This window comes from Pimephales promelas, chromosome 9 (assembly GCF_988280905.1).
Source record: "Pimephales promelas chromosome 9, fPimPro1.hap1.1, whole genome shotgun sequence".
Taxonomy (NCBI): domain Eukaryota; kingdom Metazoa; phylum Chordata; class Actinopteri; order Cypriniformes; family Leuciscidae; genus Pimephales; species Pimephales promelas.
Genome location: NC_142777.1, coordinates 20,576,784 through 20,602,881, shown reverse-complemented (window position 1 = coordinate 20,602,881; position 26,098 = coordinate 20,576,784). Strand labels below are relative to the sequence as shown.

Sequence of the window (26,098 nt, the reverse complement as noted above, 5' to 3'; positions counted from 1 at the left end):
AGGTGACGCCAGTATTTCGACGAAATGTCATATGGCGTCACCTATATGACGGCAAAGGATGAGAACAGGCTCGATATTCCATCATGTAAGCAAAGTCCAAGGTGTTTGGTTTCTTTGACATGTTATCTAATTGTTGCCTACTTTATTCTTGGGCTATGGTTTAGACATCTATTAAATTCCCACTGACAGACCAAATTTTTACTTGTTTTAGCCTAGACGTCAGTGCTGTGTTTTGACGGCTATTAAACATCTTATGCAAAAATTGCTTGCTGGGAAACTACATCGCAACTTAATGACTTCTATTATATGGACAAAAAGCTCTTCGAAATTTCACGAAATAACTTATTTTATGTTGAAGAAAAGTCATTTAATTAAGAAACATAAATTTTAGGTGAACTATTCCTTGAAGTTTTAACCAGCATTGCTATATCTGTCTTAACAGACTCTTATACCAGCAAATCACAAGAAACCAAAGTTAATGAAATCATTTTCAAATATTGCTTTTCATACAGGGGCGATACAGGGTTGAGCAATACTGTAAAGTACCTCAAAATACCTGTTGAATAGCGTAACTGTTGAATAACTAGCTATTGAATCATAATCCCTTTAGATCGGCTCAGAAATGTTTTGCGAGCCAATTATTTGTTTGCTAAAGCGTTTAGGTCCGTTTGAAGAGTTTTGAAATAATATTAAGGATTTTCTAGCAGAATGCAAAAAGTTGCAAAGGCCTCTTTGATATCATGTGGCTGTTTATATCGGATTGATTTGAATGATGTCTTCTGATGGAGGCAACTATACGCAGGATGTCAAATGTAGTGTACACATGGTGATATCATGTCAGAGGACTAGAAGACTTAGCAGTCTGTCACTTTGGGTGCCCTCCAGAGGTTAAACACCTAATTAGCAGATGGATCTTCTAGCCCAGGGGAGTGCTTCTGTCAGAGGAATGGGTCCAACTGGTTTTCTAAATGTCAGCCCATTTAGATATTTGTCAGATTGCTTCTAGGAGAAATGCTGGAATGATGAGTGCTGGCTGCTTATCTAGGCTCTCAGGTTGGGTCCCTGTTTCACTTGCTGGCTGTTGTGTGTGTATACATTGAGTCCCTCTAAAAGCTTTCCTATCTTTACATAGCACAGAGCTTCTTTCTAAAAGACAGGTTTTTCAAATGTTTTGAAATGCTTTCATCACGATATTTTTATCTGTAGACCTCAACCCATGTGCACTTCGTCAAAAGCATTTAGAAATGGCACAACACGTCGAAGGCACCATATATGGCATCTCTACCAAAAAAGGAGAGATGGCAATGTTTAGAGAGGTCTAACATGACAAAACAGATGTAAGAAGGAAGGTATGCTAACCTATATATCTCAGACTATCATAATTGGGTCTTGTTGTTTTAAATAATGTTTGTCCTCTTCTTCAGCACATTATTGGTTGTCTCTGAGGTCAAAATGCCCAGTTTGGATATTGTCTATTATGGATATTCTGTGTGGTATGTATTACACACAGGGCTCAATAGTTGTGATACAGATACATTTAGTAAGACTATAAAAGCTTTTGGCACAAAACACAGGGCAATATTCATAATGTTTTGTACCTTCTGTATTGCTGTCCATACATTTAGCTATATCATTTTTTATTATGGTTAAGTATTTATACGTATTAAGCTCAAGCTTGTGCATTGCATTGTTAAAGAAAGTTTGTCAAATATATATATATCAATTACTCACCCTCACATTGTTTCAAACCCATAAGGCTTTTGTTCATCTTCGAACCATGAATGCATTTTTAATGAAATCTGAGATATTTCTGTCCCGCCATAGCCAAGAAAATTGTTAAAGAGTCTTCTGATGTCTAAAGGGTCATGGTCAGTTCTTATGATGGAAAATGGATTCATGTATAAACATTGATCGACGAACATTTGTGGAACACTCAAATTTAGAAAATAGAAACTCAATCTTGCTTGATGCATGAGAACAAACCTCACTGGCACTTGGAAAAGCTCAAGCAAGCAGGCATGTTTCTGTTTACCAATATGACTGACCTGTATATTCACTGAACTAACCTTTTAGGATAAATAAATCAAACGTGAAAATACTCACTGTTTCAAAGTATAACCATAAGATGTAAAATGCATGTTAACTTAAAAAAAAAACAACAACACTAACCTTTGCTGTTTAAAGTTCTATCCAATTTTAAAACGGTGTTGTTACGATAAATAACTGTACAGCTCAAATAGCAGTTTCTGGACTAATTCACTATCTTTAAATTTAATATAAATTATAAATTTTGATGGAAAATAAGAGTTGATTTTTTTTTTTAAATAAACATTATTCTACAAATGCTGTTGATTGAGCATAATTTGCATTTAATGGGTTTTGAAATCTTTTGACTATCTATTTTATTTAAAGACTCCCTTAAGTCTAATCTGAGATTTTTACAATCAGCTTTTTACTGCAGTCCAAGCTTATCCTGAAGAAGTGCTTTCAATTCCACAGAGGAGCAAAGTCTGGAAATTAACTAGCCAAACAGCAATCTTCCTAGAATCTCTTAAACTCTGAACTTTTAGAGTTTATGTGGCTTTCGATCTCTAGCCGTTCAAATGTTAAGTGGGTGACGGAGACGTTGGCGACGAATCTGTTGGCCACATGACCCCTTCAAGGGCACCTGCTGTTTCCACCAGCTGGATCACAGCAGAAACACTCAAGTTCTGGCAGATGTCCCAATATCCCTCTCGTCGGCTCGGTTAAACAATATCTAACTACTCACACTCACATGGATGGCTGTGAATACCCTCTGGCACAAACATTTTAATCACAAGGGTCTCTTTTAATTCAATCCCTTCACTTGTGGAAAGATCATGTGCTATGCACTTCGCACAGTCATTTAACCCTATGTAGACTCACAGTTTTTACCTGTAATGGCCCGTGCCATATTCGGATTGTGACCCACTCGAAGTTGCATAAACCAAGTTCTATCAGCAAGGCTTGAAAATAGCAGTTGTTCAAGTATGTTGTGCACAACTCTGACCCATTACTCTAAACTAAATTTGGAGACGTTATCGACATGATTTGAGGTTTTGATGTACTGATCGCCACGTGTGTTCATTCTGCCAATATCAGTGCAATCGTCTTTATTATTCAGAAGAGACCAGGGCAAGTTGTCACACTTTTTAATCCAGTGAAAATCTATCAGTTTAAATGTATATATTTTTATTTCTTGGATACAAAAAGCTATTGAACATTTAATCTATTTCATCTTCTATTTCCCAGGTAGATTTATACCGTTCACTGAACATAATCCATTGAACATATAGAATGAAATTCTTCCAAAGTTAAGTTAAGGCTTTCCTTTATTTGTTGTTTCAAATGATTTATCACTCTTAGGTAATCCATTCGAGTACTACACAGCTATGTTGTATTAGGAGCTGGATTTAGAAATTAAATTATACTTATAAAACACATGGGAACAATTTAAGCAATTATCTGAGGCTTTAGAAAATATTTGTTGGACTTATTGCATCAAACGGAACATGCACAGTTCCCAACTTAATAAAATTGTGATTCCGAAGTTACCATTTAGGAGAACATAGAACTTCTTGTGTCCTGACTGAGATGCTCATATAAATAGCTTGTTTGGAAATCCCAGAGGAAAAGAAAGAGATTCTTCCTATTTTGGAGAATACATGCAACATATCCAGCATATTACTGTCTTACTTTGGGGATTTGAGAAAGCCCATTACTGAAATGTTATGTTTTGACAGTCAGGAAAGGCAGGAGCCATAATATAACCAATAAATTGCTCTTCTGAGGACATCTATTTCAAGACATCTATAATAGCATCTCCATCAGGTAGGATACGCATCAGCAGAATTCATAGCTTTCAAAGGGAATGCAATCACTGTTATCGTATTATGCGCAATGTGCACAAGTATCCTGTGGTTGAACATTCCATTTAGAGCTGCTATTTTAGCTTTTGTTTAATGATGTGTTCTAATTATGCCCCACCACTAAAAGTATTACAAACCATATATTTATTGGTTTTATCGTCAATAAAGGTAATCACTTTTTTTTTTTCTTACTTTTGGAGAAGCAATGTTCCTCTAAATTATGTTTGCTGCATAGGCCTGACTCTGTGGTTTTCATATCTGCATGAATATATATGTCAATCTAATCTAAATAATATTTGTGTAACTAGAGTGCATAAAGCTGCTTTGAAGACAACACATTATAGCCTTTAAAACATTCTGGCCTTTGAACATTGAATAATTCATCACAAATAAACAGACTAATAAAGTTAAGACTGAATCCATTAATGCCTTCAGCTCTCTCTCTCTCAGCTCTAAATTGGCAGCATAGCTCTTTTTAATCTTTTTCTGTCCTGGCACTTGAGCACTACTCATGGAGACTACTTATGACATGGTTTCATCCCTAACTGGTAAAAGGCTGTTAGGCTTGTGAAAATGGCCCGTGTCCAGTCCTTACGCAGAAGTCTGAGAAATACGACTATAAATAAGCCATCAAAACAGAGCAACATGATCGCCATGGTACCATGCATGTACAAACAGTACGAGTGTGTATTTTAATTAACATAAAATTGGCTCAGGTTGTTTACAAACATTGTAATATTAAAACTGACCCATTTGAAGGGGTCATGGTATAATTATTTTAATATGTTCCCTGGTTCACTTACAATGTTAATAATGTTTAAAAAAACAACAACAAACATACGTGGAAAATGTTGCTGCTGTCAGATTCAATGCAGCTGATTGCTTCATCTTTTAACAAAAGTTTCTTTCCAAACTCTGTGCCTCATAGACAAAATAAAATGCTCTGAACAAACATATTATATTTAGACTGGTTTAAATTCTATTAAAATAAACCATCCACTTGTTTCTGATATTGGAATCCGTCTGAAGTCTGTAATTAATAAAGTGAATGTTTTATCCACTCTTCCATTTGTTCTGTTGTCAACAGACTCAAGTGCATGGAGTATATCATAAACTGAACACACATCTGTATACAGTACATGGTGTATTCAGTTTAGACAACGTCAATGATTGTAATGAATGTAATCTAATTGCTATTGACTAGGGATGGGCGATATACCGGTAAAAATTCTCCTCACGATAAGAATTAGACTTCCTGCGATAATAACGATAAAGCCTAGTTTATGACATATTTCTGTTTGGGACCCATTCGCAGCTCAATCTGGAACTGAAACTGCCATTAATCTCTTGTAGGCCATTCAATGTTTCACATTCAAGCTCAGTAAGTGGCAAAAATCTTCATCTGCTTCCTCAGAATTTTAATTCCTTAATCTATTGAGGATTTATTAACTATAGTATTACCTATAATACTTCCCTCTGGCTATGCTGTCTAGAGAAACATTTCATGTTATAGAAGTTTAAGGTGTTGGGAACTTAAATGCTGCAAAATTTTTAATCCACGCTCTACAAAACTTTGTTAACACTTATTCTGATATGCATGCTCAGTCTTCTAGCATTTTAAATTCATTTTTTTAGCATAAAATGGACCTTTCATGTTTACTGCACGTCGTCTTGGAGCGTTTTCGCGGTGGAGCTATTTATTTGTTGAGCGCATTGAAATATTGATGGCAATGGAAATTAGCATGGCTTATTGACCTGGCTGCCTCTGACATTTCCCCTGACAGAAGGATTCTCAATGTTTTGAGAGATAAGTAAATGACCAGTGTGAGCCCTGCTCATGAATATAAATGTGGAGCTATGTCCATTTCTTAGGCGAGTGTCCAGCTCCCTTCCCCTCCAGCTGTTCTGTCGCCACAAGTCTGCACCCTTGAAATCCAATATCATAATCTTTTACTGCTGACAGTTCATTACAACCTGTGATTTAGCAAAGTCCAGTGGTGTCTCAGGCAAAACTGTCCCTTGTGTTTTTATCCAGATTTATTGGCTGTGGTGTCTGAAGATTTATTTTGAGGATGACCTCTGGGTCTGTTTTTTAATGAGACTCTGCATGGGGCAATCCTGTTTGGCTCAATGATTTATTAAGAGCTGATGATGATTTACCTTTATACAGAACTGATGATACAATGTACACTTTTTTTCCTTTTCTTTTTAGAATTTACAAACTTCTTTAAAGAGGTCACCCCAAATTATGTTTTTAGTTGTTGACACTGTTGTTGACACTGCTCTTTTTCATAAAATGTAAGAGAATGGCGAACAGCGGGTGTTAAGCTTAAAGGGATAGTTCACTTTGAAATACATTTTTTATATGTTTCAGCTTACCTCAAGGGGGTCGATGTAGGTGTCAGATGTATGTAGGTGTCTTTGTTTCCACAGTGTCTTCAATTTTGATATTTTTCGGTCAAACCGTTGTTGTCTGTCAGTCATACACTGGGGGTTTAGGGGGTCCACGCTCGGTTCACCTCAAAGAGCATGCACAGAGAAGTCAAAATTAAAAATGATTGAATGACTCATACATGTAAGTACACATTGATGGGACACGAAACGAGCGGTTTGTGTGAGAAAACGAACAGTATTTATATCGTTATGACCTCGTGTAAATACAGCCATGTCCAAGTGATCTGACGGCACGGGCGCTTCGGTCTGCGCATGCGCCGGAAGTGATTGCTTGCGCGTGTACGTCACTTATTGTTTATACAGAGATTTTGGAAGTATTACCTTTCACTAAACATATTTAGATATACAGGAAATCGCAATGGAAGACGATTTCGATCTAAATATGTTTAGTGTACGGAAATGTACGGAAGAGGATTAGGGCCAAGCAATAATAAAAAAAATAAAACAATCTCGAGATTAAAGTCATTATAATGTGAGATTAAACTTGTTAAATTTCGAGAAAAAAGTCGAAATACAATCTTGAGAATAAACTCATTAAATATGGAGAATAAAGTCGTTGTGTTTCGAGAAAAAAACTCGTTAAATTTTGAGAAAAAAGTCGAAATACAATCTTGAGAGTAAACTCATTAAATTTTGAGAATAAAGTCGTTGTGTTTCGGGAAAAAAAACCTCTTGAAATTTCGAAACTTTTTTCTTTTTTCTCGAAACATGACTTTATTCTCGATTTTTAATGAGTTTATTCTCAAGATTGTATTACGACTTTTTTCTCGAAATGTAACGAGTTTAATCTCGCAATATAATGACTTTAATCTCGAGATGGTTTTATTTTGGCCCTAATCCTCTTCCATAAAAAAGAATAAATCTTAGACTAAATTTCAATTTTTTTTAATAAAATATACAAGTACATAGTAATAAGATGCCAGGTGACACTAACCAAAGACAACACAACAAATTGGACTACTGTTATGATGCTTTTATGGTACTCTGTCATTCTTGGTCACCCTTCTCACAGTCATTAAATGGAAAAGAACTGTACAAACACTGCCTGACATAATTTTAAATATTTGCAATGGCATGAAGCTGAGTAAAAGATGACAGAAATTTCATTTATCCCTTTAAAAGGTTTAGAATATCAAATTCGAAGGCCTCTCTCTTGTCATGACCTGTAAATGCATAGCATACCACTATCAAAGGATGGTCTCAGGTGCAGCACACTTTGGGTCAACGTACAGTATGTGTGACAAGTGGCATGGCACTCTGAAAGCTAGACATACGTCTTGCACATGGGCACATGCTAACGGTGTCTCCTATCTGGCATATTTGTAGTGCTTTTCTTACTGCTGATGAGTTAAGTAATGTAATAATGTGATTAAATGACAGTGTTCCTATCATAGACCATCCCTGAAATATTCAGTGCTAAAATAAGTGAGATATTTCCGGAGTAGGGTCACATGGGCTGTTAATCTATCACTGAAAAATTAGTAATCTAGGTCAAACTAAACAGGGGTTTAATTTGTTACAATAGCCCCCCTACTAGTGTGTGACGGCTGTACATTGCTGGCAACGAATTTAAAGAGTTGTTAAGCTCTAACACACCAAAAGTGGTCATGTGTAAGATCAGAGAATGCGTGAGGATATATGTGTATGTATGGTGTGTATTTTGATACTGCGCTGCGTGTTTCTGAGCTGAAACGCCAGGCTTGTATCGCCTTTCATTCCAGGGCCTCATATCCCAAGAGGGATGTTAACCAGCCACATTAGACACTTGCTAGCATGCTGCTGTGCCGGGGAGAGATGGGACGCCAATACCATTCCACCTGCACTCATACATGCTGTACACACGGATAAATCAATGGTTTACTTACCCAGGAGTACGGGTTGCTGACTGATTCTTAATGATATGTCTTTCAGGACTGTGTGACATCAAGACACAAGAAGGAGAGATCTTTAACATGAACACAGGTTAGTTCAAATCAGTTTCAGTTTGCGAGGTTGATATCATTTAAGGAAAAGTTCATAAAAAGTTATTTGACATTGTCGTGTTTTTTGACACGGTATGATACACACCATGGTTTTGGGGAATTTGCAATGGTAATTTTTGGGATATACCTACTACCTACTACCTAATACTGTTCAAAGATTTGGGGTCAGAATGATGTTTTTAAAAAGAGCTCTTATGCTCACTAAGGATGCATTTATGTGATCAAATTTACAGTAAAAACAGTAAATATATTATTGCAATTTAAAATAAATATTTTCCAATTTACTATATTTTGAAATGTAAATTATTCCATTAACGTCAAAGCTGGATTTTCAGCAGCCATTTCTTGTTATTATCAATGAAAACCGTTGTGCTACTTAATATTTTTGTGAAAACAGTGATTCCTTTTCTCCCCCGAAGGATTCTTTGGTAAACAGAGAGTTCAAAAGAACAACATTTATTTGAAAAGGAAATCTTTTGTAACATTATGAATGTCTTTACTTTAAACCGTTTTGTCAATGGTTCAATCTTCAATTTAATGCACCTATGCTGATCAAACATATTCATTTAAAAAAAAAAAAAAAAGCTTAGTGTATATCAAAGAACCATGCATTTCCATTTGTCATCATCAGATCTTAATGATACTGTAACACCACAGCAAAATAAATAAATAAATAAATAAATAAATAAATAAAAATTGTAAGGGAATGGCTAGATCCTCTGGCTACCAGGTTCCCTCACATCTGATGCTGCTCCCCGATAGACAGGAAAAAACTTAGAAGCCAGAAAAAAAAAAAAATGTTGCTAACATCTAGAGATTTCTTATAACACAATTTTAAGCTGCACATTTCAGTTTAAAGAGCCCATCCATATGTCTATTGATTTTCAATGTGGAACTGGAATCTTGTACTGTAAATATGTCACATTGATTTATGCTTTTGTGCCCTCTACAAAATATCTGTCATTTTTTGTTATTAATTATATATTTACGTAATAAAATGCAGAATTGTACATTACTTAATATATTTGATTAATTTACTATGGCTGTCTGAAGGATCCATCCAGTAGAATTAGGTTTGGCTCAATAAGAACAAAAAGGAGAGGGAACACTGCCTACCAGCCACAACAACGTTTTCAAATAATTAATACAGTGAACAATTTACACAAAATAGACTCTAATAAAGTGTTATGAGTCAGAATGGAGTGAAAATGTGCCTTTCCATTCACACAGACCCAACAGGACTTGTTTTTGTTTGGTAGAGCTTGTGATTTTGTATTCATCTCAGGGATTCTGGGAAAAGCTGTGCTGGGGGGTGTTCTTTTTTCTTGGCTGACTTGTCTGAGAACACTGTCTTTTTAGAGTCTGGCATGCAAAATGCATTTTTGACATCCAGAGGTATAGCAGTCAGGAAAGAGGAAACCCATCAGGCTACATCTGGCAGTGCCAACATTGACAGCCTGACAATCTGCAAGATTTATGTCCTCAGTTTTAGGTTCTGATTCGGTTGTGCCAACCTTGGATGTCAGACTTCTTAAAAAACACTTAAAGGGATAGTTCACCCAAAAATGTCATCATTTACTTACCCTTTTGTTGTTCCAAACCTGTATGAATTTATTTCTTGTGCTGAACACAAAATAAAATATTTAGTAAGAAGTTGGTAACCAAACAGAATGATGCTGGTCCCCATTGACTTCCATAGTATGGAAAAAAAATACTATGGAAGTCAATTGGGAGCAGAAACTATTTGGTTACCAACATTCTTCAAAATATCTTCTTGCAGAACAAATAAACTCATACATGTTTAGAACAGCTTGAGGGTGACTAAACGATGACGGAATTTTCATTTTTAGGTGAACTTTCACTTTGAGGCTAATGCACAATATAAAATTGTTGCTATATATTATATGTTATGGTGTTTAATACACTGTTTAATACACTACTATATACTCTACTGTTCGAATGTTTGTGGTTAGATTATTACAATTTTAAAGCCAATGTTACTGTCTATTTTAATATAATCTTCACAGTGTCACATAACCCTTAAGAAATCATTCTAATATGCGTATTTGCTGCTACAAAACATTTCTCATTATCATCAATGTTGAAAACAGTTTAATATTGAATATTATAAGATTGAAAGCTGCTTAATATTTGTGTGGAAACTATGACACACTTTTTTCAGGATTCTTTGATGAATAGTTCAAAAGAACATTTATCAATCTATAAATATCAATCTATTTATAAATCTATTTTCATTTATTTAAAATATATGATTTTTTTTTGTAACACTGTAAATGTTTTTTAGTTACTGTTACTTTTCTTAAAAATAAATAAATAAAATAATTTAAAAAAAAAAATCTTACTGACCCCAAACTTTTGAGTGGTTTGTATTTGCTTATACACAGTGTTGACAAAGCAGTAAAAGGTAAAACCAGAGAAATCCGGGAAAAATGTCAGTACATTTTAAAAGTATGATTTCCAGGTGCTGAACAGTTATATGAATTTCTATGGCCAATACAATATACTGTACATTTTTGTGCTTTGTTTTAAACCACATGCTTTTAATGACTGGAAAATGGAAATGGTAAGGGAGTCATGGAAAACTCATGGAAATTCTTAGGTCAAAAGGTGCGGGAACCCTGTACAAAGACACTGAAAAGCAGCAGTTAAAAACATTTAGTCAGTCAGAGCACAGCTCAACCAGCCATTCAACATGTAGATACTGTAAACCAAACATAAGCGTCACAGATACATTAATCCACCTTGCACTTAAATTATTTTGGAAATGTATATTGTTGTGTTGCTAAGGTCATGTTTCACATTACCCTGCTTGCTGTAAGTCACAGTCATCTTGCCATGCAGCAGTATTGATGCATGTGCATTTGTGTTTGCATGTGCTACTGCACTTTTCACAGACAGTGGAGGACAGATCCGCAAAAGCGCCACGCTTTTACTCACTCTAACCCCCATGAAGAGAATCCAGAGCTCACCAAACCTATGCACGCTCACAGGTATCATATCCGTACAGGAAACAGATTACACTCATAGAGCTTCATAGATCATATTGCCATAAAACTACATTAATGCATTGAAAACTAGGTCATTCAAATTTTAATATTTGCCAACGAATGGTTCATGTTTGCTTGTTAGTCATAAGCATTATACAGTATGTTAGCAGTGGAGTATTTACTCTGCTTGTGTTAAATGTGACGGTGTGTTTACTTAGACACTGTGAGCAGGAATTCCTCTTCACTGCACTCAACGTCACTCATTCAACATCTGTGTTTTATCCTGCTACATCTTATGTCCTACCACAACCTCCCTCCCTGGCTGTCTTTCTTTTTCTCTATTACCCTTGCTCGTCATCTCAAACGTGTGCTTGCAGTTAAGGACTGTTCAAGAGCTGGAGCTCTCCTTTCCTTCGCTTAAAGGGAAAAAGCTGTGACCAGATTGTTGCCATAGTTGTGCACTTCCATGGCAACAATTGTATACTTCAGGCTTTTTCTCCCGTCTCCTCTCGGCACAGTTTCCTCCGGGGGTGACCCTTTTTGTTTGAGCAGTCTCACTGACTATGACCTCACACACGCATATTCTCCATTGTTTAATTAGACAGCGAGAAACAAACACATGCCATTCAGGACAGAGTTAGACCGCTATTCATGTAGCACTGCAATGGTTTTTATGTTACATTGTACACAAAAGAAATCCTCTCGGTTACTAATGTATCCCTCGTTCCCTGAAGGAGGGAACGGTAGACGTGACGTCGACCTGATGACGTAATTGGGAAAGCGTGCCTTTCCTGCGGAAGCCACATCCTGCCCGAAGGGAGGTAACATGGATGATACAGATATGGACTGGCTGGTAAAAGCTGTGCAACATATAGAATGCCACTGGGGTGGCTCCAGCCTAAGAAGGGGGAGGCTACACCAGACAGTGATGGCAGAGTTGAGTCTGCCAAGGGAAAGACACAGGCTCACCGCAGGGAGCTGGTCGTGGAAGAGTACTCATATGGGATCGCCGCAGGGATCACCACTTATGGAACCCAGCTTAGCACAAGTTACACAAGCATACGAGCACTAGGCCTGGCATCAGACGCTCCGCAACGTCTGACTGCCGAAGTGGGGAACTCGACTGGAGCAAAAAGCGCACGTATCCTCTCCGTGGTGGGTAGTGGTGTATTAAGCCGACACTAGAGCGGGAACTTTGATGTTACCGGCTGGTTGAATCGAGTACACAGGAAGAAACCGCCTTAACATGTAGGCTATAAAACCTTGCGAATGTGTTAGCTGTCGCTTGAGGGTGACAAGGCATAGCGTTGTCGACCAGCAAGTGCGCCCCCTTGGGACCCAGAGGTTTCAGAAATTGCTCTTTTGTTGAAAATGTGGGTACCGCTGGCCCGTAATTCTCTTGATTCTCCGTCCGGCCCTCCACTGGGGGAAGGAGTGGTGCCTTCACCACCTCCTGAAGAGCAACTTGGTCCACCTCTGGGTCGCCCATCTCAGGGTCGTTTGCACTTGCGCTTGCCTCCTGGTTTGGCAGCAGCCTGGATGGGCGTGGTCGACTTCCTGCAGACTGCTCCACGCTGAGGCCTGAATGGTGGCTGCTGCTGCTGAGGCTTAGCGGGAGTGGAGGACGCCACAGGAGGTCGACCTCGGTGACGAGCGGATGTTGGGTCTGTGGCCAGCAAACGGGTGAGAGCAGCAGCTGTCCGCTGGGGCAGGATGTGTCTTATGGCCTCTGTCTGGCCCTGGACCAGCAAGGTGGACATCACCTGACCGACTGAACATGGTGTTTCTTTCGTCACTCGGGGAGCGAAGTCAGTTGCCACACGGAGCTCCTGGAGGAGCTCTGGGTCAGAACCCCCCTCATTCATGTCCATGAGCGCCAGGGCCTGGTGGGCCTGCAGAAGCGCCATGGCATGGAGGGTGGAAGCAGCCTGTCCACAGGCTCCGTAAGCCTTCGCCGTGAGACCGGACCAAAACTTACATGCTTTGAACGGGAGGTGTGGATTGCCCCGCCAGGAGGAAGTGGATGCCAGACATAGTTGCATCACGACAGCATGCTCCACCAGTGGGACATCCACATACCCCTTAGCTGCTCCGCCGTCTAGGGGGGTGAGGAGGGAGAAGCCACTAGGACGGCTTCTGGCACTATACGGCGCCATCCACGTCCTAGTAAGCTTCTCATGCACTTTCGGAAAGAATGGGACCGGGAAGCACACTGAGAACCAGCCCTCGAAACCAATCATCCAACCAAGACATGGTGGATGTTTCCACACAAGCCCGACCTTCTCGGTGGCCCGGGAAAGCATAGCCGCCCAATCTGGATCAGACTCAGGCAATGGTACACTCCCCGAAGGGGGTAACGCAGCTGAATCTTCATCTCCAGAGGACTGAAGCTCCCCCTCCGATGCTATGATAGACATCTGGTCATCAGGTGGAACTCCAAAGAACACGGCTTGTCGTCCATGAGAAGGACCTTGCACGTTCCTTTGCAGGCTCCAACGGCAGCAGCGCTTGTGAGGCATTAGGGACCCAAGGAGATTGCCTCGGCGGGGAAGCCTGCACGGTAATCATCAGATAACCCTGACCATGCACCGAAGTAGGTCCATTTTCAGGTCCAGAATGGACACTAGATCAGGGCATAGGCGAGGGGACTGCACCTCCTTCGAGGTAAGCAAGTCTTGCATCCAGAAACGCACAAGTGGAATGACATCCTAAAAAGGACGCAGGGTCACACTTGTGTTGCTCTTTTAGTTGAAAAAAAAAGAAAAAATTACTCTCTCAGTGCTGAAGCGGTGTAATCGGGGTACATACTTCCGAGAGGAACTCCCACCGTGACCGACAAATACAGACACACACACATACACAAGCAATGCTGTGAAAACAGCTGTTATGAGCTGTAATGCTCGCGCCCACTGCTGATCGCGCCTTCACACCAGCACTGTATTTCCTTTAAGCAGTCTTCAACAATGCAGCAGTCTGCAGAAAACTCAGAGTCAAAACGAAAGCTCGGCTCCGAAGCGAAAGACAATGAGTGCTTGTACCCGCCAACGTTCATTGGCTCGTTCTGTAGACACCCGAAGTTGATAGGGCTCCCTTAAGTGATCCCAATTACGTTGTCACGTCGACGTCACGTCGAATGTGAGCGACTGAAAAAGGAACAAATGAATAGTTTTGACTTTTATGAAGTGTTTATTTAAGACTAAAGTGTGTGTTTTAAAAGAGCCATTCTGAAATTAGTTTGCAGAAGTGGTAATCGACTGCCAGATGTTAAGGGAAAACCTCCTTCATTTGTAAAACTTTCCCACTTCGCCTTTCATTCTTTCTTCATGCTGTCCATATATTTTCCTCTCTTACATTCATCTGCTGGAATCATCTGAAATAAATTACGAATGACATTTGCGCACTATAGAGCCACATGAGTCCTCTAAAAACATGAATAAGTAATGAGTGAATATATTCTTTAAAATAAAGATTCCAAAAGCGGGGTTTCACAGCAATGCCATAAATAACCATTTTGGGTTTCCCAAAGAACCTTTCAGTGAGCAGGTCTTAAAAGAACAATAATTTTCTAGGTGTAAATAACATTTTAATAATCTAAAGAACCATTTTTTGTACATTAGTTCAGAGGACGTTTGGAGTTTCCATGAATGTTAAATGTTCTTCATGAAACCATGAATGCCAATAAAGAACTTTTATGTTTAAGGGCCAGATTTACTTAACTTAACAATTCCAAAAAGACGCAGATGGTAGTGGAAAGTTCTGCATGTGAACTACTGATGACACAAATTAAAGAACACAGATGCACCGCATCATTTTCATAATGACCAACGTAATCTATCAAGAGCAGCGCAAATTAGCATCTGGTTTAAGTCCTGCTTTTTTTTTTTGGCGCAAATACCAGTGAAACTTCTACAAATGCATAATACAATAAGGTCAGCCGCAACCAGTGTTGGGAGTAATGCATTACAAAAGTAATACATTACAGTAACATATTACTTTTTGCTGTAACGCAGTAGTGTAAGGCATTACTAATCAATTTTCAGTAATATTTTACTCGTTACATGTTCAGTGAGGCTTGTATTACAGTTGTATTACAGTGTGTTGTCTGCTTTTACTTCTTAAAGGCAACAGACTATGTGAAAATTTTAAAGCAGTCTTTTAGTGCCAGTTCAGAGCGGTCGCGTCTGTAACATTGTTTTTTCCTCATAAATGCGAACACGAAAACTAAAATAAAATGAATATTTTAAGTTCTATGGAGACTGGAGAGCCAACCCTTCCTCATCCGATTTGCGCAGTGTAATTAACAGAATTACAAAAAATCGATTTTGCCTCCTATTTTTTTTGTCACGCATGAATGTGTGTCTTTTCCCTAATTTTAAAAAATAAAACATAGACTGATATTTGTCTAATGTCTGGAGTCCTTTAAGGAAGTAGCCTATACTATACGTTTCAATACATGTATTTTCTGAGAATTTTTATTTCAAGTTTTGACTGCAAATGTCATGTCCATAATGCTGGACTTCCCCAATTTTAAATAATTTATCCTCAACTAGTTTTGTGGTGTAGGTCTACGTATTTTATAATGTTAACTTCAAATAATACTAATAGCCTAATTTAAAGATAAGGCAGCATTGGATCTGGACGGTAAGGAGAATAATGCTGGGAGTTGGAAGAGGTGTGTCGCGATTCTGTAGGTTCGTGGATCTGAGTCGTGTGGCGAATCGCGATTTCGGTTTCATATTGCATATCGTTACAGCCCAAAAGTTAAGTTCTACTTAGTTATTTTGGTGAAAGTAACTCAAAAGTAATGCATGAGTAATGTAACGCATTACAATTCTGAGACAGTAATATTGTAAGGTAATGAATTACTTTTAAATAACAGTAACAAGTAATACCTAATATATTACAGTTTGGAAGTAACTTGCACAACACTGGCCGCAACAATAACCATGTCCACGCCTTTTCAGAACATATTTTTCACTGCATGTCTTTAGTAAATCCTGACAGTAGTTTTTTAACACCAAAAGAGGATTTGCACTGGCACCAGCTATTAGTAAATTAGGCCCTAAGAGTGTACCTCATTTCACTGTGAAAAGTAGATCTCTTGCTAGTGTTTAACAAAAGTTCTCTTATCTCAATTTCACCTGTGCATAGACTCTGAATCACAATCCACCGATTCAGGTAAGCAGCCTTTATTTTATTTATTTACTGTATTATTTTTACAAACAAGTACATATGCTTTGTAAAACAATGTAACTGTTACTGCTCAGCTTTCTCATATTACTCTCTTTTACTGGTCAATAGTGGCATTCTGTGGTGAAATATTTTGTATAAATATTATAAGTGTTTTTTAAGGGTTTTGTTTGTCTCCTGTTAGATTTGTGGAGGCCCAGTAGCAGCACCAACGATGGTCTGAGAAATGGTGACCTGTGCTCTTCCTCTTTGGCAGCTAAAGGCTACAGAAGTGTCAGGCCCAACTTTCAGGATAAAAAGTCTCCCACGCCAGTATGTACTGCTGTGTTTACTTCACTCATTTGTTTTTCTTATCCTTTCTGTCGCTGGAGGTTTTCCTTCCACAGGAAACCCCTGTGGAAGACCATTTGACAGGTTTTATTATTGACATTTTTAACTGTACCGGTCACACCCTTTTCTAGTGTACTGCTCAGTTTGAACACTAAACACTATGTACATCCATCCATCTATCCATCTATCAATCTATCCAGCTATCCAGCTATCTATCCATCTATCCATCTATCCATCCATCTATCCATCTATCTATCTATCCATCTATCTATCTATCTATCTATCTATCTATCTATCTATCTATCTATCTATCTATCTATCTATCTATCTATCTATCTATCTATCTATCTATCTATCTATCTATCTATCTATCTATCTATCTATCTATCTATCTATCTATCTATCTATCTATCTATCTATCTATCTATCTATCTATCCAGCTACAGAGAATTTATGATTTATAATATTATTTAATCCAATATCCTCTGTATGTGTAATGTTTTTTTCTCATTGTCACACAAGTTGTGCCCTGCTGATGGTAAACAGCAGAATTGTACCGCCTTATACATGTCCTCACTATAACAATTAACTGTTTATCTCAGAGAGATTATTTTCTAAGGCAACCACATCCTTATTTAATGAGAGAATCACCACAGAACAACAGTCTCTGACCTGTGCTCTAATATCCTATCCCCCTTAATCAGGCACAAGAGCATAGTGTCCATTCCCACAGACTGTTGTCCACAGAGGACCAAATCTCATGCTCGTCACAAGCAGGGCAGTCCTACATGCACCCTTTATCTAGGGAGTTGGAGAGACACGTAGCTTCCCTCTCCATTCGCATTAACCCTATGCCACAGATATCCGGACGTCGCACACAGGCACTGTCTTTGAGACCCCCTACCCCTCCTAAAAGGATGGACCTCCCGGATATCCACTCACGCCCCTGCGCTCCACTGCCATCTGCAGCCCCTCCAGTGGTATAAGTCACGGATTTCATAATCACATATCCATTAGCTTACAGTAATAACACCCTGCTCTATGCCATGCTGTGTTTTAGCAAACATAACTAATGCAGTTTCCCCATTTTGCTGAAGAACATTCAGGTTCATTCAAATCATAAAGAAGTTTATTTTAAATTGAATACGATTTCACAATATTACTGTATTTTTGATCAAAATGTATTATTTATATTTTTTGATATACATATAAGTTACTTTTAAAAGTAATGTGTTACAATATTGTGTTAGTCCCTAAAAAAGTAACTGATTTTTTATTTTACATTTTTTTTCTATATTTGGCAAACATAAAGGTCCTTTTTACACCACAAGTGAAATGAAGGAAATGCAAATTCACACCTGTACAGTAGGGCACAGCTCAGACAAACCTTTCAGCTGTAAATCATTCTGAATCACAGATGAATAGGATGCAGGAGAAGACAATTCAACGCTCTTACTTCAGCAATAAAAAATTAAACAAATGTGATGTTTAACTGAAGTCATTTTGCTTATTAGTATGGTTTAATTGAAGCATCAAAGGGCAGCAGCAAAGACAATAAATAAAGTTAATTTAAATACATAAAGTATATTTGTGTAAGTTAACTTATTTAATTATAGCAGGGTTGCATAATTTTCTCAGTTTGCATTTGCGCTGTTTTTATTCATTTTGTGGAATACTGAATCTATTTTTATGCAAGATGAAATGCTCAAATTAAGTCTAGAATTGCAATATCCATCATGTTTACACAGAGTGCACACAACACATCTGCACTTACTCTAGATTTCTTTTAACATTGGGACAAAAGAGGTGTCGGCCAATAATTTGCGCTACTAATTTAAAAAGTAACTCATTAAAGGGATACTCCACTTTTTTTTTTTTTGGAAATAGGCTCATTTTACCACTCCCCCAGAGTTAAAAATTTGGGTTTTACCGTTTTCGAATGTATTCAGCCAATTTTCTGATATTTAGAAGAATATCAGTAACCAGACAGTTTCTGGTCTCATTGACTTCCATAGTAGGATACTATGGAAGTCAATGAGACCAGAAACTGTCTGGTTACTGATATTCTTCTAAATATAAAAAAAAAAATTGGCTGAATACATTCGAAAATGGTAAAACCCAAATGTTTAACTCTGAGGAAGTTGTAAAATGAGCCTATTTCCAAAAGTAAGACAATATTTTGTAAAGTTAAAGGTAATGCGTTACTTTACTAGTTACTTGAAAAAAGTAATTTGATTATGCAATGTGTTCCCTGTGATTCATACAAACAATGTGAATATGACATTTTTTCATGGCATTTCAATGTTTTGTTATATATTTTATGTAAATATGTACATATTTTTTGCAATACATACTGTATGTGACTTTAAAAGCTTAGAATTGGTTGTCACCTCATTGTGATCTTCAAGTTTTGAACTTCTTTTAGCCTTATGCTTTAATGCAACATTTGAATAACATTTTGATCTGTAACCCCTCCATCCTCTCTAACGCACAGCCATTCGCTGCATCAAATCACTTCATCTCTCACTGCTGAGTCTCATCTGTGCCACTCTCCTCTCTGTCATTCAGCCTGAGGTACCAGTCCTCCTTAAACAAACCTATCCTGGACCAGCACTGATCTCACACTCACCCCCTAATCGGCTCAGATTCTCCCTCGATTTCATCAGCTCCAGAGCACCTGACCTTCACCGAGAGACCCCTTCTCCCAGCTCGGAGCCTCGACTGGGGCAGAGCCGCTGCTCTTCCCGCACTCAGAGTGAAGCATCCACAGCAGTGCTGGAAGAATTGAGGGCGTGTGGACTTAGCCCAGAGGGTGGCTCTCGTACCCCTTCTCCAACCCTCAGCCAGATGAGTGCGGTCTCAGACAACATGTGGTTACACTTCCCTGCAGCTAGCACCACTAATGTAACTATTCACCGGCAGTTCAAAACTCTGTCATGTCTGTCTTACTGTTTCTTTCTTTGTCAGTTTCTATAAGTATTCCTACTTCCATTTTTACTTTTTTACTATAGCAAGGGTGCAAGGAAGTTGAAAAAGTGACTGAAATCTTTTGTAACATTATAAATGTCTTTATTATTTCATATAACTGCTTTGAACTTTCTACTCATCAAAGAATCCTGAAAGAGATGTATCTCAGTTTTCATAAAAATTAAGAAGCATTACTTTTTTCAGCATTGATAAATGGTTATTGAGCCTGAAATCAGCATATTAGAATGATTTCTGAAAGATCATGTGACACTTAAGACTGGATGCTGAAATTTTAGCTTTGCCTAAAAATATATTACAATATAAAACAGTGATTTTAAATGGTATTTTTTACTGCATTTCTAATCAAATAGATTACCAGACTTGGTGAGCATTTCCTTGAGACTTCAGGGGGGAAAATTGGCAACCCAAACCTTTTTAACAATATTTATTGTTTCTGTCTCACCTTTTTCTAATAATTTTCTGTTCTTTTCCCCTCTCTTATCCCTTTGAAAAGTCCTTTAGCTCATTTCTACTTGCTCTGTACAAACTTGTCGATTGTTTCTAATTTTAGGGGCTAGTTTAACAAACACCACATTTTCACTAAGTTCACATTTAGTGGTTTCAGCATTTTTTTTCTGTGGGATTATAAAAATACTAACCTCACCTCTCCTCTAGATTCACATCAACTCTGCATCAGTGGTCTCAAGGATCGTCACTAACACATTTTACAATACAGATTGTCTTGATGTTGTGTCAATGCTCAGTTTGTCTTTCTCACACTTTGTCTTTGTCAAAGATTTTAGGTTTGGGAGAACATGGTCCCTCCCCGAATATCTTCCCTGATTGTGGGCACTGTATTTTGTCTGCTACATTTACTAGTCTTTGGTGGTTTTGTTTTCCTTGTTCTGTTCTTTATCCTCTGTCAATTTTATTAAGGCTAACAGATGTCATCTGTAGCATAATAGTTCGATTTCAATGTAATTTATTATGCCTAAAGGTTGTTCAAATATCAATGTCTCTGTGTTGTGTTCTACAGGGCCAGATGACTGTGAACGGGGGTCTGACTGTGCCAGCAAGTCCTCGTAGTCACCTCCAAAGACCCTTCTCTCCCTCAACATACCCCCCTCCTCCTTCACTGAGTCCTAGTATCACAGCCATGCAGCACGTTAGAACCACTGGTGAGTACTGTAGTTATTCAGTAATATGATTTCATCATTTGTAAAAACAAAGAAACTGGTAAAATGCATCTCAGTTTGTTGCTAATTTAACCACAGCCACAGGTTATATAACCATATAAAATGTATACAATCTGAAACATTTTCTCCCTAATAGTGATAGCTAAGTTATTGGTCAGTTTGTGACCAACTGTGACCAGAGCAGTCTAAATCATGAACAAATGACTCTCATAAGCTGACTCTTATTTTATATGTATCAATGTGTAGCCATACATGGTTCATGCATACAGTATATTGCAGCAGGTTTCACTTTATTTTGATGGTCCCCTTTAGACATTCTGTTGACCATTCACTTGTCAACTAATTCTCATGAGAGTATTAGTTGAGGATTAGTGGGCATTTTGGGGTAGTTAGAGTTATATTCACATAAGTTGGCATGCATTTGCAAAGTTACTTATAGTCAGTAGAATAACTGTTGGGGACCATCAAAACAAATTGTTTAGCAGATATTAAGCAGAGTCTACTAATACTCTAATGATAGTTAGTTAGGTTAGATTAGATAAGTGTTATATTGAAAAATACATGGAATATATGGAATGCAGTACATGGAAATGTATTATATCATATTTTTATCTTCAAGTATATTCCTATATATGTTTTGTTATGGCTGATTCCTAGTATAGTAGTTTTTTTTAAGTTTAGTAAAAATCATTACTAGTTTTAATCAGTCTGAAACACTGACCTGTGTAATTAAACAGAGAGACAATGTATTTCTAATGTTAGTCAAATGAACATTATAACTAAAATAAACCCTGAAGTGAACCTAAATTGAATCCACAGTTTGTGAGTTTGTGAATCAGGACATCTTTGTTGATACCCAGCCCTAATAAATAGCATAATTTGTGAACATGGCTCTGATAATTAATCAAAGAACCGTAAAAATACATATATTCCATTATGGCTGTTGTTGATGTTTAAATAATTCCTGTCCTGGTAACACCTGTACCGCCAAGTGTATCTCATAAGTATTGTAGTACAGCTGTAAAAAGAATATGTTGATGTGTCAGGCTCTAATGAAGTACTAATGAGTAAGAAAGCGTGACCTGACTGTAGCGGTGTTTACTGGCCGTGTGACACTAAGCGTATCTGGACTGGTCTGCTCTGAGCGTGCTGCTGCGATCTCTCTAATCCCAAGTGGCAAATACTGGGGATTAAGCTCAAATCTGAGCGACGGAGCGGTTGGGGTGAGGGAGGAGCTGAGACTGTATTCGTATTCGAGGATTAGAGCGTCTGCATTCGTCGGGGCTGGCCTTTGTTTTGCAGAGCGCATTTAGCTGTTTTTTTCCCAAAAAGGCTTCAGTCTGGATGCCTGTACATGTCGGACTGTGTTTAGAGCTGCTTTCTATTCTATGTTTAATATTCTATGCTGAAATACTGGAATCAACATATTTATGGATTCTTTCTCCTGATTTGGAATAACAGTATGCACTGCATCCCTGATCTGGCTGTATTTCACAGTTACGAACATGGGAATGTTGGTTCGTTCCATGGGAATTACTAAAAACTCACTCACCCCAACTTGACCCTATCTTCCACCCATCAGCCTCTGAGTCTAGCACCCCAATCTACGGCAACGTGGATCCTCCTGCACGAGCACCACATACTGACAGGAAAGAAACAACAGGGAAAGCTCCGCAATATACTGGCATCGGTCCTGTGGATGAGTCCGGGATTCCCATTGCCATACGGACGGTGAGTTAATGCTATTCTGGGATGTTAATCTTTTGTTTCCATATTTGGTAACACTTTATTTTGATGGCCCACTTTCTACTAATTACAAGTACCTTTGCAACAACACGTCATCTATCTCTCGTTAGAGTAGTAGTAGACTGTCTGCTTAATATCTGCTAACACTTTATTTTGATGGTTCCTCAACAGACATCCTACCATAAGTAATTTTACAACTAATATAAAATAACAAAAAATAAACTGTTCTACTAACCTGAACCCTAACACCTAGCTCTAACCTAACAGTCCACTACTAATACACTAATGAGAAATAAAGTGTATTCCCATATTATGCTGTGTATCTTAGAATAGATACAGTATAATCCTTGTTGAGGTATAAAATATTCTTAAAATTATTAAAGCTGTGTATGGGTTTTTCTCCAACTGTGGGCATTAATGGGTATCTTGGCTTTCTGGACTTCTGATATTTTTGTCATTTCTCTATAAAAGTTATGAACATTTCCACCACAATGTAATTTCTATCACATCTCAAATAATGTATTATCTTTTAAAGCATGTGATGGCCTTTATTTATTTATTTAATTAATTATTTTACAAAATTACACTTTAATTGCAGATAATGCACTGTAAAAATATTCTGTTCTTGAATGATAATTATAAATTGAATAAAATACCCTAGTGAAAAAACCTATGCCAAAATGTATTTATATAAATATATTTTTATTTCATACTAAGTATACTACAAATCCATTAACATATTTACTAAAACATCAGACTTACTGATATAAATATTATAATTAAACTTTTTTCAGAGTACTTCTTTATTGCACAAAACACATTTCGTAATATTAAGCCTAAAATATGTTTTAATATAATTATTCATAAGGATGGTATGACCTCTGTATAATGTCAATCTTTAAAGGCAAGATATTGAAAGTGTACCTAAAGTATACTTGCAATTGTTCCACTTTTGCGCAATCAAATATACCGGTACATAAAGTTTATCTTTAGTTGGACCTCAGCACTACTTACGGATAACTAAAGACCAGTGCATTAATAACTTTAAGTATATCATTTAGTATACCAAAAGTAAAATTGCAGGGTATTTATTTTTAGTTCATAAATATGTAAGTATACTTTGCATAAAATAAATGCATTTCAAATAGAAATTTTTGTATCATTTATTTCATCAGGTTAATTTCAATAGAAAATAGATAATTTTCTGTTAATATATTCATAATTTTTTTCATAGTTATAATTGACATTTGGGTCTGGTAGAAGGGCACAACAATACAAATCTGTAATCTATAATACGGCATTTGAAAAGTAGCACATACAGTATATGATAAATGCATGGTAAAGTTTATAAGAAAGTTTTAATGTGAAATAATATTTTAAACATGTTTGCCTAAAAGCCTAGTATTCATTTTAATAAAACTTGTCTGTCTCTTTATTGGCTCTGGGGAAATTGTAGGAAGTGCATACCTGTAATTGTTAATTCCAGGATTAATCTTCAATCGGTCACATGGGACTGGCTGTTTTGATTTGTGCTCTAAATTGCATTTTCCCACACTGAGTTTTATTTAGCCCCAGGGAAGCCGGGGCAGCTGTGCTCAGCATCATTGATGGACCAGCAGACAGTGATGTGTCTCTCTCAGCTTAACATAGAGAGGCCAGTTGCATCATCATTTTTATAGGACTCAAGGTCATGGAGCACATTCGGGTTGCTATTTGTTTTCTAAACTATGCATTTGGACCGTGGAATCTTAATCTGTAAGAACTAGGAATGCCTGCAATCTAAAATGTTTGTTTGTGTATTGTTTTAGACTGTTGACAGGCCAAAAGATTGGTACAAGACCATGTTCAAACAGATTCATGTGGTGCCTAAATCAGGTAAGACTGGATCTTGTGTATTTACCTTCATTTTACTTTAAAACTTACCTTGCATGTCCTATAAATGTAAATAAAGAAGTCTCAAAAAGCCCTAATCAGAACAAGCCTATTATGTGGTAATTAGAAGGAATGTTCTAATCATACATTGACATTCTAACCTATTTTATTACACATTTTTTTAAAATCTATTCTTAGAGCATTTATGCAACATAGAAATTGAAAGATTTTTTTGCAAACTAAACAGGATTAAAGATTGTGTTATTGTGTACATTTAAAATATATCATTTTACACTGTACGTGACATAAGCAGATACTATTTTGTTTTATAAGGGGTATACAGAACACTCGTCTCATTGCTATTTTGATTTAAATTGTTGTCATGAATTTGTTGGCATATTCCTTGATTTTTGACATTAAGAGATCATTGTTCTATAAAAACATAATTTTTCAGCACTTAGTCTAAAAACAGATTTTATTAAAACCAAGCCAATCCTGGACTCTCGCCAAAATTCCCATTATAATCAATGATGCTGCCCACACTCCTATTTACATCATGTTTGAACTGTTAAATATGATGAAAGTTTTTGAGAGAGTTCCTCATTTCATACTTATTTCATATGCAAAGATATTAGCCAATCAGAGCAGTGGGCTTTTACAGTGAAGTCTCACAGCAGACACACCCCTTCCAACAGAGCATTCAAATCAGAGGGCTAAAATCAAGGAAGAAAATGGCCTTTATTTCTAAATTATGACAATTTGTAAAAATCATAAAACATTATAAGATAAAAAAAATGCAGTTCATGACCCCCTTAATTGTGTCAGATAAAAGACCTGTCTGCTAAACGGATAGTTTTTCTTTTTTGAGAGAGAGAGAGAGAAAGGTGCAACATAGGGCCATCTAATGAGGAGTGACAACAACAGAGCTTTGCTCAGCAGGTTGAGGATTACAAGTGTGTTCATTACTAGTAATGGACTGTCAGACGGTTTGCCTTTTTTGTGTCTTATTATGTTTTTTTATTATCTTGATCCCACATACTGCTAATGAGACTTAAAGGGTTAGTTCACCCAAAAATGAAAATTATGTCATATAATGACTCACCCTCATGTCGTTCAAGCCTGTAAGACCTCCGTTCATCTTCGGAACACAGTTTAAGATATTTTAGATTTAGTCCAAGAGCTTTCTTTACCAAGTTCATTGTCAAAATGTGTGTACGATAAGCTGTCCTTGTCCATAAAGGAAATACAATGTTGAATAAAGTTGTAGTTTTTGTTATTTTTGGACCAAAATTTATTTTCGATGCTTCAAAACATTCAAACTAACCCACTGATGTCATATGGACTACTTTGATGATGTCTTTATTTCCTTTCTGGACAAGGACAGTATACCGTACATACATTTGTGGGACAGAAAACTCTCTGACTAAATCTTAAATATCTTAAACTGTGTTCCAAAGATGAAC

The 26,098-nt window shown here is 37.3% G+C and overlaps 1 protein-coding gene across 1 annotated transcript in view; it reads left to right on the top strand.

Moving 5' to 3' along the window:
- Window positions 1-26,098, top strand: part of sorbs2b (sorbin and SH3 domain containing 2b) — a 53,371-nt gene that overhangs the window by 6,331 nt on the left and 20,942 nt on the right. The window contains 9 exon segments of the mRNA XM_039648910.2: window positions 8,256-8,306; window positions 11,242-11,337; window positions 16,486-16,512; window positions 16,709-16,836; window positions 17,559-17,834; window positions 19,423-19,758; window positions 20,858-20,999; window positions 22,600-22,748; window positions 24,572-24,638. Coding sequence (XP_039504844.2) covers window positions 8,256-8,306; window positions 11,242-11,337; window positions 16,486-16,512; window positions 16,709-16,836; window positions 17,559-17,834; window positions 19,423-19,758; window positions 20,858-20,999; window positions 22,600-22,748; window positions 24,572-24,638 — 1,272 coding nt within the window.